The sequence below is a fragment of the Vicugna pacos genome, chromosome 29, assembly GCF_048564905.1.
Source record: "Vicugna pacos chromosome 29, VicPac4, whole genome shotgun sequence".
NCBI classification, from domain to species: Eukaryota; Metazoa; Chordata; class Mammalia; order Artiodactyla; family Camelidae; genus Vicugna; species Vicugna pacos.
The window spans coordinates 15,418,878-15,436,415 of NC_133015.1; the positions used below are offsets into that span (position 1 = coordinate 15,418,878).

General features: G+C 44.8%; 1 protein-coding gene across 7 annotated transcripts in view; it reads right to left on the reverse strand.

Moving 5' to 3' along the window:
- The window catches only part of SULF1 (sulfatase 1), a 127,382-nt gene that overhangs the window by 33,966 nt on the left and 75,878 nt on the right, over nt 1–17,538 (reverse strand). For 6 of the 7 annotated variants that reach the window (XR_012065449.1, XM_072951837.1, XM_072951836.1 and 3 more), the window contains 6 exons: nt 16,065–16,216; nt 13,445–13,614; nt 3,276–3,426; nt 2,145–2,320; nt 652–783; nt 339–395 (listed from right to left, as the gene is read on the reverse strand). Coding sequence is in view for 6 of the 7 variants with exons in the window: in XM_072951837.1 (XP_072807938.1) it covers nt 339–395; nt 652–783; nt 2,145–2,320; nt 3,276–3,426; nt 13,445–13,614; nt 16,065–16,216 (838 nt within the window). In the remaining variant the exon portion in view is untranslated. The remainder of the gene's footprint in view (nt 1–338; nt 396–651; nt 784–2,144; nt 2,321–3,275; nt 3,427–13,444; nt 13,615–16,064; nt 16,217–17,538) is intronic. The other variant, XM_072951840.1, reaches the window with a different exon arrangement.

A 17,538-nucleotide genomic window follows, 5' to 3' on the forward strand; every position in this document is an offset into this window, starting at 1 on the left:
CCTAGGGGAAAGACGTAGAAAAGTGTTAGGCAGAACTTGGGAAGGATGGTTGAGAAAGTCAATCGATTGATCCAATTAGGAACTAAGGCTGAGAAATGCAACGGGAAGTCCACAGCCACGTACAAGCTTTGATCTTTAATTTCCTTTACAACCCTGATGCAACAATTATTGCTCTGCTGGCCAGCGAAGGATGAGCAAGCAGCAAGCCACTCGGTCTTACGACTAGGTTTGCGAAATCCGCACTCTTCATAAACCAAAATAAGGGGAAGAACATTCCCAGCAGGGAGAGCTGCCCGCTAAGACTGGTTCCCAGAAGCACCCCAGGAGCCAATAATTACCCTCTTTCCACGAGGAATGTATCACGCCAAATTTTGGCTTTCTTGTTTGTTCGAAACCTGAAAGCAAAATAATAATATTTACTGTTGGCATTTGGATGTTTTTCCAAACAGATCTGTGCTAACAGTTTATTTAAAGCAACACCTTTCTCTTCCCGCAGACCGGACTGCATTTCCATCAATATGCTATTCACAGAAACTCAGCTTGGGGAGATCCTGTCCGGCAAAGTGTATTTTGCCTCCACTTCCTCCAGCTGCTGGCTGGCTCTGGGCACCAGGGGCTCGGGGCTGGCTGAAGGGAAGAAAAATGACGCACCTGTTGTTACCTGGCTTTTCCAGGTCCAGAAGTTTGAGGACAGACTTGCCATCCACGTCGGGAGGTGTGTCGAGCCCAGCAATGTCCAGGATGGTAGGGGCCAGGTCAATGTTTAGAACTATCTGCGGGACTCTGCAAAGGGACAGATGGTTACGCCCCAGACCCAGCACCAGCGGGGAGGGCCACAAGGGCCACTTTCTCCACCCCGTGACTCAGTGGCCTTCACTGCTGCTCTGCCTCTCATCTGGTCTACCTAGGGACGGGTGGCCGCATCTGGGAGGGTGCCTGAGTGGCCAGCAGCCATGGTACAGAGCAAGATTAACTGACTCTCACAGACGTTGGGCTGGAGAGATTCCTGTACCCCTGACCTCTGGCCACACTGTCAGACAAATTGTGGCCTGATGTTCGGTTTTCGTAGGATGCAAGCTTTCTTCTGAAACCCGACCATCCACCACTCCTCTGCTGACCTAAGGCTTTGAAATTAACCTCTGAAAAGGGACACAAGGCTTTTTATATTTGAATCCACTCCATGCTACCTAGTCTTTCAGACATAAAGCCTTCTAACTTGGATCTGACCATTTCCAGGGTGTTTCTAAGGAGCTGGAGAGACATAATAACATTCCCCCAAAGAAGCCTGTCCTGCTGCATCACCTTCTCCCCAAGATGCAGCGGAATGCTGCAGTGGATGAGGCGCAAGGATGCAACGCAAAATATCTGGGATCTGGTCCCCGACGCTGCTACGTCCAGGCTCGGGGACTCTGAGAGAGAAGAATGTACACTGTTTCTTTGATAAACCAGGGGTCCAGGCTAGACTCTCTTGAAGGGCCACTCCAGCTTTTGCATTTTGCTTGCTCTCTTTCCTTTTACCCTTTCCATAACTGTTTCATGTACATGATCTCATCTTATGCAAAGCATCCTGCTGCGGTTGGTAGGGCATATGAAACCCATTTTATAATGGGACAGTCAAGCTACAAAGGGATGTACTGACTTGCTGAAGGTGACAGAAATACAACTCTTGTCCTTTAGGTTTCTTAAAATTTAGATGCATTTCTTAAAATTTAATTTTCTTAAAAATTTCTTGAATAATAATAATAATAATAATAATAGTAGTAAACCAAAGAGGATGGCATAAGTTGATTTCAAAAAAAAATTCAAAGGTAAAGATGACTTTCCTAAAGGTCACATTCTGTGTCTGTGTGCACAACCCCACGTGACATGAATTCTGGTCAGTCTGAGAGAAGTAATCACTGATACAGTTATTTTTCGTTTCTCTTTAAATAGTAGACTTGAGTTAATTTAATATGCAGTGGGGGTGGGGTGAGGGGAGGGGTAGAGCCGGGAGGAGGGTTTCATCTTCTAAATTACCAACCTACATGCACCCTTTTTGGTTCTGGATGAAAGGAAACCAGACACTGAGACTGGTAATCGAATTATCTCAGACGGACATGAGCTCAGACGACAGATGAGTGTTGCAAACAGAGAGAACTACGTACATTGATCCTGGTTCTACGCTTGGACCACGAATAAAGAAAGGCACACGGATATCAAAGTCATATGGCATGGATTTTCCCTTGACCAGTCCAAACTGCCCGATGTGGTAGCCGTGGTCGGCGGTGTAGATGATGTAAGTGTTCTCCAGCTCCCCGGTGTCCACAAGCATGTTATACAGCTGGAACACAGCACAGAGACCGGTCAGAAGCAATTGTGATGACGCAGGATGACAGAAGTGTTGCCATGACTTCCCCCAAATCTTTTTCCCATTATTCTTCCAAGGCAAGAGTTGCTTTTATAAGGCTGACAAACATGTCCATTAGCCATATACTAGTTGCTTACAATTCTGGAGGGACAAAGTCCAAGAATAGTTGACTTTATATAATATGTAACTTTTTTGAATCTGCACATTCTACTTAAAGGTTTTATTTGCCCATTTGGAAAAAAAAAACAAACAAAATGCAAAACAACCTGCACCACCAAACTTGAAGGTTTTACTTTGAAAAATGCAATGTTAAAACAAATTTTACTATCATCACTCAGAACTAGTTATCAAGGGTTTAAAAAGTCTACTTCTGAGCTGGATCCAGCTAGACAGGTTTTAAGCATGTCTTGTTTGGTTTATGTTATGTTTTAAAATTCAGGAAATTTCAAATAAAATTTTTGTATTTCTGGCTTCTTTTAAAAGTCAGAAGACTTGATACTGGATCTTCATTTCTACATGACAAAAATCAGCTGAAGCTTAGAAGTTACTCCCTGCTTTAGATGGGGGCACTTAGTTTCAAGTTCACCGCAATCCCCACCATTCCCTATTGCCTTATACTGGATCTACTTTAGTTATTTACATTATTTGTTTAACTCCTGATGGTATTTGTGGCTATGGCCTTTAATTAATGATGTCTTGATTTTTATTTCCTCCTTGCTATTGGCTCCACAAGAATCAAGCCTGGAGAGGTAATAGGAAAGGTAATGGACAAGATAAGGGATGGATGATAAATTCACTGAACACACACACATTCTCTCTCTCTTAAAATGAAGAAAACAACAACAACAGGAAGTAGGATTGGCCAGGATGGGTCTATAAAAGGCGAGCTGAACCAAAACCTATCACTGAGGCAAGTTCACATGCTTACCCTTTCCACAGAATCATCCACTGACATCAAAGTCTGAAGCCGTTTGCGATGCAGAACATTTGTAAATTCCATGTGGATGGGCAGCATGGGTCCCGTGTACTGCATAATCCAGTGTTTATCCATATTTGGTGCATAGTTATAACTAGGAGTTCTGAAAATATCCAGAAAGGAGTCTTACTATATATTTTTTTAGTCATTTAGAGAAATAGCTCGAGTTAAAGCCTGTGAAATAACCATTTAGGAAAGATAATGCAGACATTGCTAAAGTATTTTTTTCTCCCACACATCTCTCTGTGTTTATGAAGAGATCTGAAGTTGTCACCACCTCAAACAGCACAAGTCCTCTGAAGGTATATGGATTCAAACTTAGGAAACCAAGACTGGCAGCTAAAAATCTAATTAGTGCAAATTCATTTAGGTTCACTGAGTAAAATGTGTAAAAACACATCAAGCTGATTGTGGTAATGTTACAGATGTACAGATAAAACTCAGTAATGTAGAAGGGAATGTTCCCACAGCGATGTTCTCTCATAAAATTTTATCGCTAATTAGGCTATTAAATATAATCACAAATATGTTATGTGGAATAACAACGAATCAGAATTTCAACACATTTTTTCCTCTTGAGTTTACTAGGGTATTTTATTGATTACTTATGTACCTAGCTTCTATGAATTTTTCGCATCCCTAACATTGCACATAAATACCAGTAATAAAACTGGATTTGCTGGAATTATAGCCAAGTCTACTTCTGCAAGACACATGCTTACCAATAAAGCTATTTATTACAGACAGATCAATATAAGTGCAGGCCATCATTTCTGTTAACTCTAGGGAAGTGAGTGCTATTGTAGGACAGGTGGCTCCAGCCCATATTCTACTGCAGAGATCCAGGTGGTGTCCACACTCTCCTTTGGGGACCCCCCAAAATGTGTCACCTTCTCTTTGAAGTCTTACCCAACTCCCTTGACCATTAGATGCTGCCAGATCATACTCCCAAAGGACAGACCTATGCCAGAACAGTTCTCACTCTGACACTGCTTGTTTTTCATTTGACCTCTCCACCAGACTGTAATGTACCTGAACCACTTTCTTAGCCAGTAAGCATATGAAAGTTGTTTAGTATTAAAAAACTGAGCAAGTAGTCACCATATGTCAGGTATCGTTTTGTGTCATGCTAAGTGTTTTCCACATATCTACTCATTTACTTCTCTCAGTTCTTCTGGGAAATCGGTTTATCATTCCCATTTTACAGCTGAGAAAACTGAGGCTTAGTGAAGTTAAATAACTTGCTCAGATTAACAAAGTTAGCAGGTGGTGGGACCAGGACTTGGTTCCAAGTCCACCTGCTTTAACACAATGAAAGGGCAGTAAAACGAGGGGTTCCTGCACCTGAGACTGCTCTTCCTAGGAACCACAACATGGCAAACAGCCTGTCTCACGGAACAAGCATCAGCCATTGTTGACTGAGAAATTTGGTTGCCAGTCTCTGCCTGTTCTGGGGAGGATTCTATCAGTGAGAGACTGTGCATAAGGACGACTGAGGGCGACCCCGTGGCAAGAAACTAGAGAAACCATCAGTCGCTGTGAGCCTGGTGAGTTCAGGAGCCGCGACCATGTGTTCCTCTGGACCCACTGTGGGGTGAATTTCCCACGGGGGAAACCTGGGGTCTTTGAGATGCATGACTGTACACAGGGGTGTTCCCATAAACACAGGGCTGTATAAATGCCACCTGTTACCACCATTTTCTTCTGCCAGTGGATGTGCAGAACTTCCCTTCTGACAGTGGGAAAATGCTGCTTCGCATTGGCCATCTGGGTGCCAAGAGTTACCCTGATGATCTGTTTGGATGCTGATTAATTAGCAGAAGTACCACAGCACCGATGCCGGTGTAGCACCGAGCACAGGAGACACTGTCCCTGAAAGTGTACAAGATATGCTCAGAAGTGCAAGTCCCCTTTAAAGAGAGAGATTTGTAGAGTGGGAAAAGCATGCGTAGTCCAATTTGCTCACCTATAAGTGGGGTAAGAAGAATCTCTCATAAAAAGCTGTCTTGAGAAACAACAAATCTATCTCTATATATCCATATCTCCTTCCTTCCTGCCTGCCTGCCTGCCTTCCTTATCTGTCACTTTAAAGTGCCCAGAACAGGGGAGGCACCTGTGTTGCTACATGAGCCAATAAACAAATATATTCTATATAAGGATCTGGCTTGAAAAAAATCCTGTGGCATTAACTAACTAACAAACTTTCAGGTGTCACCTGCCATTCTTCTTCAGAGAAACTTTCAACATTAACTTCCTTCTGCTTACCAAGTAAACGACTCCTGAACCAAATGGTCTCATTTTTGGCCTGAAAGCTTTCTTTGTATCTAAAAGTGAACCACGGTCCAGATCAGACGCTTGTATCTCAGCAGCTTGGGTGGCAGCAAAGGATTTAAGCCTGTGTTTCTCATTCTTCACACAGCATGCCGTGTTACAAACAGGATTAGATTAAGAGGCTGAGGAGGAGGTGGAGAAGGGGGGCTTCTAAATCCCAGCAGAAACGGATTTTCACCCGTGGGGGGAGTCTGAGGTTGGAGAAATATAGCCAGTTGGTCACGAAAGGTCCCCCGCCACTTACTGATACGTGCCCTGAGAAAGAACACGGCTATTAAAAGGTACCTCACCAGCCTCTTCTTACTGCCTTTGATGTTGGTTCGCCTTAATTTTAAAATAAATCTAGTTGACTTTTTTAAACCACAAAAATCTCAACACAAATAAAAATGACAACGGGGAATCAAGACACAGGCTTACAGTGGGCAAATCATCCCTTTCACCAGTTACCTTGAAGTGCTCGGCGGGGCTGCCCCTCGCTTCGAGGAGGAGTTTGGAAGGATGCTGCGAGTTACGAGCCTCAAATTGGACTCCCGGCTTTACAGAATGACATCTGTTAAATCTGGCTTATATTAAAAGGGAGAGCTCGGGTCTGTTGTCAAAGCTGTCCTTTCCCCACACCCCTTTTTCTTTTTCTTAATTTCTAGATGTGGGAGATGACCTCCCAGCTCTGGGGATGAAACCCCAGGTGGGATCTCAGCAGGGGGTGAGGAGGGGGGGAGCACTTGCCTTTTAAAGGAAGACAGGCTGCCACTGCGGCCCCCAGAACAGCAGCTGTTCAGGGACCTGCAGGTGGAAGGTCGGGGGTCGCTGGGATTGACAACCTTGTTGAGAAGTGATCTTTTGCTGAAGACCTGTAGCTGCCTCCTGCTGGGCTCTGCCCAATTCCTGGAAGATGCAGCCTTCTGTCCCCCAGCGGTAATTAGAGCTTGCTTCCCTAACACAGAATTGACCTACAATGATTCAAACAGGGCTCGGAGCTGTCAGCTGGAACACGAGCCACAAAGAAGCAGGTAACTGTTCAGGAAACTGTGGAAAACCGCATATCCGATTGTTCTAGAATGTTTCAGAATCAGACCTGCATTCTCACCCCAGCCTCCTTACTGGGCTACTGTGTGATCTGGAGCCACTTGTTTGCTTCTCAGCCTCTGTTTCCTCATCTCTATAATGGGAACAACAACTTCAAAGAGTTCTTGTGAGGCCCCAAAGGGATTCCAGTGACTCCAGAGGACAAATGCTGGGACCACATCACACCTGCACCGACAGGTGGCCGGGGAGCTCCCATGTGCTGGCTGCGCAGCCCCGAGGAGCAGGCAGGGCGCCTCCTCCCCGCCTTACAAATGAGAAGGTAAAGTGCACACAGGGGGCTCAGAAAAGGTGCTGCACCCCTGCTCCTTCCATGACGTCACCCTGGACCACCGTCCCCAACAAGCACTTCAAAATCTCAGTCAGTAGGAGGAGAACAGATACATACATTTCTTTCTTTGAAAAGAAAGTCCTGGAAGGCTTAGCCTTCCTCCTGATTTAAAATATTAGCCGCTTCTGCTTCCCACTCAGAAGCCCCCCCACCAGCTGCCGAGGGTCTACATTTGTTGCAAATCCAGGATCAAGTCTGACCCTTCCAGGCACACCAGAGGCATCAGCAAAAAGGTAAACAACGCTGGCTCTTTGCTTTCAAATGGAGAGAACAAAGGACCAAATTGTCGTTTTTGAGTTTCTGTTGCTTTCTTAGAAACAAAACCAAAAACCTCAAAAACCCAAAATCCATGTCAGAGTTCCAGTCACACGTGCCTGGCCTGGTGAGACTTCCTGTTGTCTGTTCAGATCCGTGTTTTGCCCAGAGCCGCGAGCACCAGACCTCACTCTCTCAGGACCACACCTTGACCCTCAACAGATTATTTCAGGACTTAAAAACGTGCGCTTGCCCTGGCAGGGCCTCCCTGCAGGTAGCTCTTCTCTAGTCCTTGTTTGCTTAGATTTATGGCTCAGCACAGCATCTCACTGACCCCTCAGACCTCCGCGCCGCAAGAGCCACCTTGGCCTTGATGCGCACTCTCCCTGGGCTTTGGCCTTCTTGCTAGTATTGCTTACTGACAGAACGGGAACAAGAATTCTGAAAATCAAGCATGTCATCTTGCGTTTTCATGGGTGGATCTTTTAGGAGAATAATTCTTACTAGCACAGAAATAGTTCCAAGAAATGCATGTGTTGTATATTAAATCCATACTTGGGGAAATGCAAGGAACTTAGCAGTTCATTTTTACCGCTGGTGGCCTCTGCTGTCACCTCAGAGAAAATAAATGTATTTCAAGCGTTTTATATATTTGAACGTGTGTTTTCTTCATTTGTTATTTAGTCTCATACAGCAACAAAACCCCTCTTTTTTTGTTTTTTGAAAAAACTTCTTTTTTTAAACTTTATTGCATGGGGGGGTAGGTAATTACTTATTTTGTAACGGAGGTACTGGGGATTGAACCCAGGACCTTGTGTAAACTAAGCACGCACTCCACCACTGCGCTGTGCCCTCCCCCAAACCCCGAACTCCTAAGACCTTATTGGTAGCAGGACCATCACTCACTGAGAAACAGATCTCAACTCCCAGAATGAGCTAGTTGTACAGATTTAAGACACATACACTCAAAGCATTAAACTGGAAATTCTATACTTAATCTCCCAAGCAACACCATCTCAGCTTTCACTAAAATTAAACTTATTTAATTTAATTGACTTTGTGGAGCTATTCCCCACCCCCACACCCCCCGAGTTCACTTGAACACATTCAGGATAGTACCAAATGCTCTTGATTATAGGTTTATCGTAACACTTAAAAATAAAAAAGTGTATCAGAAAACTAATTTAAAGAGTCTTCCAATGATGCTGCAAACGCCAGTGAGAATTGTGCAAATACATTCACAGGGAAGACATGCACTGTTAATTGTGACTGTGATGGGTACTGAGCAGTACTGGGGTGGTTGGAGGATCACCTGGGTCCAGGACTCTATACTTAGGTGATCTGGGCAAAGCCACTGGGCCTTTTTTTTTTTTTACATAAACTTTGGATATTCATTTTTTAATCTAAAAATTTATGGAATTATACTACCTCGAGGTGCCCTTTTTATTCATAAAATCGATTGTTCAACTATTTTTCATACTATTTTAAAAGAGGTTTTATGTCACCCAGTTGGTGGAGGAACATATTTATTCATTTGCTGAACAAAAATGGGACTGTAGGACCAAGGCCGCGGGAGCCATGCTCACCAAACACAAGGAGGTAAGGATGCAACACCACGTCCTGCCTTCAGGAAAGTGCCACTTTGCATACCAGCAGGGCACCACTGACGTGGTCTTCAGTGTGAACACTGCCCCCTAGAGTTGTGCATTTTGACTTCAGAGATCTGGGCAAACAGCTGGTGCAATGGGCTGTGCAGTAAACGACAGACAGAAGAACAACGTGGAAATGCAGGAAAGGGAGCGATTAATTCTGCCCAAGTCAGAGATGTTTATGAAGAATTTAAAATCCTCTCATCTCTGAAAGCATTTCCTTTTATGCATTTGTGGAAGCAACGAAGTGAGAATGGGCAAATTCCTTTTAAGGCAAGAAATTTCTTTCCAACTTTCGGTAACAAAGGTGTTTCCAAAACTTCGCTCTGAGGCTTGCACTGCGGTTTCCCTTTGACGGGCTACGCTCATCTCAAGACTCCACTTTCAGAACAATGCCTGCGAGTTAGCAGATGTGGATTGTTCCACTGAGATTTTCGATTTCCCTTAAGCGCGCGCGTGTGTGTGTGTGTGTTTTGCTCACAGGTGTACATTCTCACTTCACCCAGGCCAGCAGGGAAGAGTGATGCCCGGCAAGGATGAGAATCCAGCGTTACGATGAGGACCCCAGGGAGATGACTTACTGGGAAGTGCAGTAGGGTCCCTGCCAGAGGGAAGGGCACTGTGACAAGGATGATGATCTGTGTTGTCATGAAGGAGGCCCCTTCGATTTCTCAGAAGCCATGAGTGGCTCAGCCACTGTGCCTCCCGCCCCTCCCGAGTGGTTGGTCATCCGTTCTCATCCTTTGCTGGTTGGCGTAACCTCTAGCCTCAGTTTGTAAAGCCAACAAGCCGGTACTGGACTGGCTTCCTTCCTTTGTTGGGAACAGCAAACACTGTGGAAACACGATCCACTGGCTCCAGGCTGAGCAGGTCAGACCCCTCTAACCCCAGGTGGATGAAAGGCATCCGGATAATGCTTGACCACCAAGGAAGGCGACCTCAAGGAAAGCGTTCACAAGGCTTGCATCCCCCGGCCAGGGGAGAGTCTACAGCTTCTTGCTGTGTTTCCATAGGGCCTGCCAAACATCTCTGCAAAGCACTTAACTGCTCGCATCCCTTTGCTTGAGTGCCTCCCTGACGCTCCCGCTCGGGCAGCCAGCCGTTCAGGAGCCCTGAGCACCACAGCGCAAAGCTTGTCTTCAGTTTGTCCCACTCCTTTTGTCTGTGGACTGAACTGTGAACCTGGGAAGGCCCTCCCAGTGACAAGAGATGCACACGGTCTCTGTTTGGCCCTTTGCAGCAAAGATGCCCGGAATTCAAGGCTTCTAAGCTCGTGGGAGACACAGCATGTCTCCTCATTGTAGGTGCACCCAAGCCCTGGGCTTAGCCGCGGACAAAGCTGACTCACTCAGCCCACTGCGGGGATGTTCATTTTCTGTGGCTAAAGATGTTCTCCAGACCGGCACTTGCCCATAGCACATTCTGCACCTGGAAAAGATAACCCGGCCCGGGTGGGTGCTGCTCTTGTCTGTGTTTTTGAATAGCCAGGTGTGCGGGCCTTGTCACAATGCGGGTCTTAGCTCGTCAAGAGCCTTGTCAGCTCATGACAGACAAGTATCAGCTCGTCCTTTCTCTAGCTGCTTCCCCTGCATGTTAAGGTGAACCAAATGAAATGGCAAGTTTTGGAGAAAGAGCAAATCCAGAAAGAGCAGTCGTACAGGGTTCGTCTTAACTGAAAGGATCAATGAAAATTATCATCTAGGCAGTGGCTTCTGTGTCCTGGCCCGAGGTGGGGCCGCTCTTAACTGCTATTCATGACACCATGTCCAGGTGCTGGTGTTGCCCCCATTTTACAAGCAAGACAATGGAGGTTCTGAGAGGTTAAAGAAACTGAACGTAAGCTCAGTGAGGACAGCTGAGCTAGGAACCCAACACTTGCTCGCCCCCGAGCCCTGAGCACTTTCCACTCTGCCACGTGCAGATCCCGCTTTACAGACGCGCTAGGAAGGAACTAGAAAGGAGTAACGCCAACTACGGCGTGTGAAAATGACCGCGTCACATGTGATGTCACTCTGCCTTTACTAAGTGCCCCCCAGTGACTCTCTGCTTATGGTTATGTATAAATTCACGCAAATCCTCAATATTCTGTGGGTTTCTCCTTCTAGCTTTATCCCTCATCGCTCTCCCCACATCCCAGGTCACAAGACAGATGGCGTCACTTATATGGTGAGCACTTTTCAATACCACAGTCTCTTCCTGAAATCATCACTGCAAATTCTGCAGGTCACCTGCAGAAATTCTGCCTGTCCTTTGAGACCCACTTTGAATGCCTCCTGGGTCCTGACGTTTTGCTGGTTCCTCCAAAAGACGTGCCTGCTTCTTCCTCCAGACTCCCACGGCCCCTGGCATCCCAGCCCTGGTCCTTACTTCTGGGCCCACTGCTGACGAGGCTGTTTGGACACCTGCCTGTCTCCCCGCCCAGAGCAGGGGCCCAGGATGAACTTATTCTGTAGAGGGTCACACGGTAAATGGTTCAGACACAGCAGGCCGTGAGGTCTCGGCCACAATTGCCCAGCTGCACAGCTGTATTGCGACAGCAGCCACAGACAATACCTAAATGAATGCACGTGACTGTTTCTATAAAACTTTATTGATAAAAACTGGTGGCAAGCCGGGCTTGGCCCCCGTGTGCCAACTTCTGTCCTAGGTCATTGCTTCTTCAGGGTTAGCAATTGTCTTCCTCATGCCTACATCCCCGCTGTGCTGTATAACGTCACAGGTCATACTCGCCAATATTTATGGAACTAAACAGAATTTTTAATTGCTGGAATCAGAGATGCTTTTTTTTTTTTAAGCTATCACCGAGGCCCTAAGAACTCTACAGATTCCTCTCACCCTGCGTTGCTGTCTGGGCATGCCGCTGAGGTGTCAGAACCTCTTAATGGCATATTTTCCTGGAGGCTCAGGACCTTGTCCTGAAGCTTCAAAGGCAGGCTGACTTCTAACAAGTCATAAAACCCCTCATTTTGTCAACCTCTGCTCCTCAAACTCAGGTTTACGGTTGTAGAAAGTCACCTTAGGCTGGGATTCCGCTAATGCAACAAGGGAAGATACATGAGGTGATTTCTGACTCAAAAGAAAAAAGAAAGGTGGGTCCTAGGGTACAGAAGAAGACTGCAAAGACTTTTTTCTCACACTGAACCAGCTGGTCACTAAACATGTCAGGGATCTGTGGCAGAGAGCCACTGGCCACTCATGGGCTTCATTCAGGAATTCAGCTGCACGGTTACACTCAAGTTGATTTTCAGAGGCTTGTATACCCATGCATAGGGTTGGTTCCAAAACACAATGGCTCATCTAGGCCATACTCCCAGGTTCTTTATTTGCTGACAATATTTTATGCATTAAAACACACCCATCCCCCAAGTTCCCAGGCATGCTCCCTCCTGGCTTCGTTAAGTATTAGCTCCTGTCCTTCGTTCTTTCTCAGTCACTTGATAGGATAGAGAGGATCTCAACACCAGTGACCAGCAGCCGTCAGTTTATTAGTTATAATAAGATAAAAAATCAGTATAGAGGGGGTTTTCCAGGGATATGTAGCCAGCAACTAGTTACTTATCTCTTTTCATAAGGAAGTGTATTTAATCTTTTAATTTTTTTTCTGTCTGGGATCATAGCTAGAAAATCAGTGTGGATGAAAGGGATGATGTTTAAGCACAGACTAAGAATGAATTCTGCAGGTTTCGTGATGAAGGAAACACATCAATTCCCTGTTCCCTACTTCTCCGCCAGTCAAACTTTCAGCGAACACAGAGCCAGCTGCTCTGCATGGTAGGCTGTGTATTACTGCAGTGGGGAAGAAAGTGCAACGATGGAGTGAAAAACAAAAGCACGTCCTTTGCTGCCTGAGATCCAGACCTTTCCACCCTAGGCTAGTGAGAGTGACTGGGGTAAGATAGCTCTCTGCCCTGTCTCGCCCCCATGTGCCGTGAGCCCTCTCCTCCGTGCCTCCCCACCCTTTCCCCGCCCAGGCTCCTCCCTCTCAAAAAGAAACATCAGGTTATTTTTAAAGCCCTGACCTGCAAAGGCCTCTCAGGCCAGCCCTCCCCAGCTGCCTTCTGCAGCAGCTCAAATTGCGGCAGCACGCCCCCCGGGAAATTAACCCCCGTTTCTAAAACCAGACCAGGTCGCCACTCTGTTGCTATCAAAACCATACCATTTGACCATTATTATTATTAGATCGTGTTCATGCAGATTAAGACAACAGAAGGAAACCCTTTATAAAAATCACCCCCACTCCCCAATGTGCTTCTCTTTTCTTTTCATTTAGCTGCCTACAAATGATGGAAATGTGATTCCTAATCAGAGCAAAGACCTACACAAAGCCCTTGGTTTCACAGTCTCTGGGGAGAAGCCGGTGTTCCTGCCTCGTGGAGATGCAGGGGGGAAGGAAACGGTGAAAAGGAGGAGCGAGGTGCACAGCGCAGGAAGGGGCCGCGTTCAGCAGGTCCCAGAGCTGAGGTGTTACTCACATGTGTTGGGAAGCATTGGGGTACAGTTTTGAAAACTGTGGGGCCGAGTCCTCGGGGCCGTGGGGCGCCGCGTGGCTGATCACCATCATCACGGGCCTATGGGGATACATTCTCTTAGACATTTTGAAGTAATTAATGCTCTCGTTAGTGATTAAGTCTGTGAAGTAGTCCTGAAACATACATTTGACACAAAACAAAAATTACAAAAGGTGACATTCATCAGATCATATCTGAATACTGCTTTCCCTCAGGCGCAACTCACTGAATGGGGAGGTAAGATCTTAAGGAGGAAGGGAAACTGTACTTTCCAAAGCAGCAAAGCCTTTTCCGTAATCCAAAAATCACTGGCCAGTAACTTTCCGGGGTTGCTAGCTTGGTAATATGCACTTTTTTTTTTTAAAGTAATGTACAACTTAGCAATTAGGAAAAAAAAAATCCAGTCCTATTTACCCAAGATAATGATCAGATCTGGCAATACAAATGCTGGAGTACATGAAACACCGGATACCTATTTCATTCTCAGGTTTCGCTGATGTAATTCGTTGACCAAAAAATTTAATTACTTCAAGGGCAGGAAACACCCACGCCCACTACAAATTCACAGTTGCAGAATACATAAGCGCACACAGACGCATAAATGTGCAAACAAAAGGAAAGAGCTTTTCTTTAAATTAAAAAGTCACCTGTGAGGATTACTAATGAAAGTGGTGGTCAAAATCTGGGTGCACGGGGAAAAGCGGGCACATTTTATCAATTAATTTATTTGAAAGGCTAAATATGGGGAGCAGTTGATTTCCTGCAGATGATGCTCTGTTAATTGCACAGCTAAAATGGCCCAGCTGCTGGGATTAAAGCCTGACTTGCCAACAAAATGACTTAACCTGCAGTCCGAGAGGCTGATGCAAGACTCTAATGGGGAGGGAAGAAATGGAATAAAAAAGAAAGAAAAGATGAAAACTTAAATTAAAACACCTGCTTCCTATAAGTGTGTATCACTGGCCTGGAGCTCCCGTCTAGAGTTTATTCAGAGAGCACCCCGGCAATACGCAAAAGTCAGAGGCTTCTAGGCATGACTAATCACATGTCGATTCAAGGACCCGCACAGCTGCAAAAGCAGCACCCGAGGAACGCAATCTGTCACATGTCATTGTCGGGACAAGTCCACAGGCTATCACCTTCTTCCATGGGAGTGTCTGTTTCACTCCTTTCCTCCCTAAAAAAAGACTTGGATTCTTTTCGACACAGTTGTCTTTGACACTTAATCAGCTGTGATAATGGGCAAGTTACGCTGATTTAGTCTTTGGAGGGAACCTTGATTACTTTGCTCTCCTTAGGACAACAGGGAAAGAAAGGTTAATAGCTTGAACCAGGAGCATGACAAGCATCCCCACAGATGAAAAAATGAGAGCAGTGACAATTAGTGCACTTTGTAGGGCACTGCTCAAATCTGCCTCCAAGGTCCCTGCCAGCTCTCAACTTTGATGAGTTTTGGAAACCTATTAGCGATGTTTGTGAATTCATTTGCATTCACTGTTTTCTGAAGAGTATGAAAGAACAAGACTTAAACCTTATCTCCTCCCGAGTGCCTTGTGCTCAAACCAGGCCAAGCATAGAGACAGCAATGTGCCCAAATTAAAGCAAGCCCCCCTTTCTGATTCCTACCAGTGGCTTTTCATAGTGATCTGTGCTAGATAGAGCAGATTCTCGGCTTCTTTCAGGTAAATAAGGAAGAGATGGATATGGCTAGAGGAAAGAGGATATACTTTAAGCTAATTAGCAGGGGCTAAATTCAAAGATACTTTCCCCACCACTCCTGCAATCTGGAAATAGTTTTATTTTAAGCTGGCAATCACAAAACCTGCATGAACTTTAAAAAGACTAATAATCCAGGGTCCATTTGTCAGAGAACCATGGGGCCTGTCCATTTCATTTCCTATGAGCTGATTTGGAAATCCTAGGATTGAACCACGGGGCTTGTTGATTTCAGTTTCTACCAACTGATTTGGAAATCCTAAGATTGAACTGTGGGACATGGCCATTTGGTTTCTATGAACTGATTTCGAAATCCTAGGCCTGACAGCCTTGCAGACTTTTGTCTGCAGACTCTGGCTGCCATGGGGCAGGTGCCCTTGTTAATATCAAAGCCTGGCCAGACAAGCCTGAAAACAAAGAATGCGGTTTCCCAACTTCTGATCATTGCACTTATCTGCTCTTTCTCCTATATCTAAATCTGAAGGCACAGACAAAATATACTTTCACCCCATTGAAAAGCAAAACAGTACAAGATGAACATTTGATTAGGTGGACAAGTCCTTGAGAGGGAGGAAAAACCAAAAATTATCACCAGAGTGGAGACATCTATGGTTTTCTTGATAATACTTTTCACCAAAGACTGATTGCCTTTCATCCTAATGAAGAGGGAAAAAAAATCACTATTCAAAGTCAGTGTTCTTTGAGAGTATTTTTCTTGCCCCGAGTTTAAAATTACCTTACAATTTCTCCTTCTAATACTGTGAGAACATAGAAAGCCAATCTTGCGGACAGGCTAACACGCTGAAAATGGCTTTTCCCCATTACACGCAAAGTAAATTGATGCAGTGTAAAAGTGCCTGAAAATTACCTTTGCATAATCAAATCCATGCTTTTCTTTGATGCCATTGCGACAAACAGTGTAATTATAGAAACGAGAATTCTTGATTAATCCAAGCCACTCTCGCCACCCAGGAGGGATGTAGCTGCCATTATATTCGTTGAGGTATTTTCCAAAAAAGGCTGCAATGGGCAAGACAGGATTATTTTCTCAGATGAAATGATTAATCACAACTAAATGCATCAATATGAAATTATGACTTGAAAAAAGGACAATGAAACTAAAGTTAACCCAGGTCACACTAGATGCCAAAGGTAACATACATACTTGGCAAGGTAACATACATATTTCCCTTCTGAATAAATAAAAGTCGCACCCAAGTACATGGATTACAGTTCAGTAAAATCACCATAATGATCATGATATGTAGGGTAGTTTGACCGGGATGGATTTTTTGTGATTCTGCTGGGTTAAAAGCAGAATATATCTTTTTGTTAAGTTGATGTAACAATGGGAGAAGTAGCCAAGGTGAGATTTGGAATACTGAAAGTTCAGCCTTTGTGATAAAGTAAGTTTTCTAACCTACTGTTTGAGAGCTGTGAATTATTAAAAAACACTATTGAAAAGCTTATCTTTGTGTTTGCTTATCAGGAGAGTACAAATTTTCCCAGCTGAGGAACTGTAGTAAAATACGTTTTGATGGGAAGGGGTCGGGGTTTTTATGTCATGTATTTTGTGTCATGGGTGTTTGCATTATGTGTATTTTACAGATGCACGTTTATTACTGAAAATCAAAAATTCTGACAACGTAGAGTTACAACTCAGATGACTAATTTTCATAGAATGGTGTGTAATAGACATATATGTGCCACGAAACTGCACTGCTCATTGAAGAGCCCACGGGAAGGACTTCATATCTGTAGCTTTGGCACGGTCACATCCAAGAAGGGCCACTGGGCAGCAGAGCTTACTGATCCTTTTAAAGACAGAAACTGCAAGTCTGTCCTCCACCAAAGATGACATAGGAGGGGGGTGGAGGGGAAAGTAAGGGAGGTTGGGATTTCAGGAATAAAATGGGTTGGATCTTGAAGTCCAATCAGTTACCTAATAACCATCAGAAGGTTAGCCGTAAATTGTTGGCACAATTTGGAGAGAGAAAGAGGGTGCTCTTTGGGGTCTCTATAATTATATCCCGAGAACGGTCACCATTTGGGGTAAACCTAAATGTCTGGTCACCCCATTAGCCACATTCATAGCCTTTCCTTCAAGTAGGAAGGACGAGGAGAACTTTATTTTATATGCATATATGTAGGTATGTGTATATGTGTACATACATGTGTGTGAATTTATCATATATTTATACACACCTATAACTATACAAACATACCCACGTGCATGCAAGTTTTAATTTTTATGATTTTTTAAAAGGGTTTCAATCTTCTGTTTTAGGGAGATGCCACATCCTGTGGCCAGCCAGATGCCTTCTGGCTTCATTAAACAGATT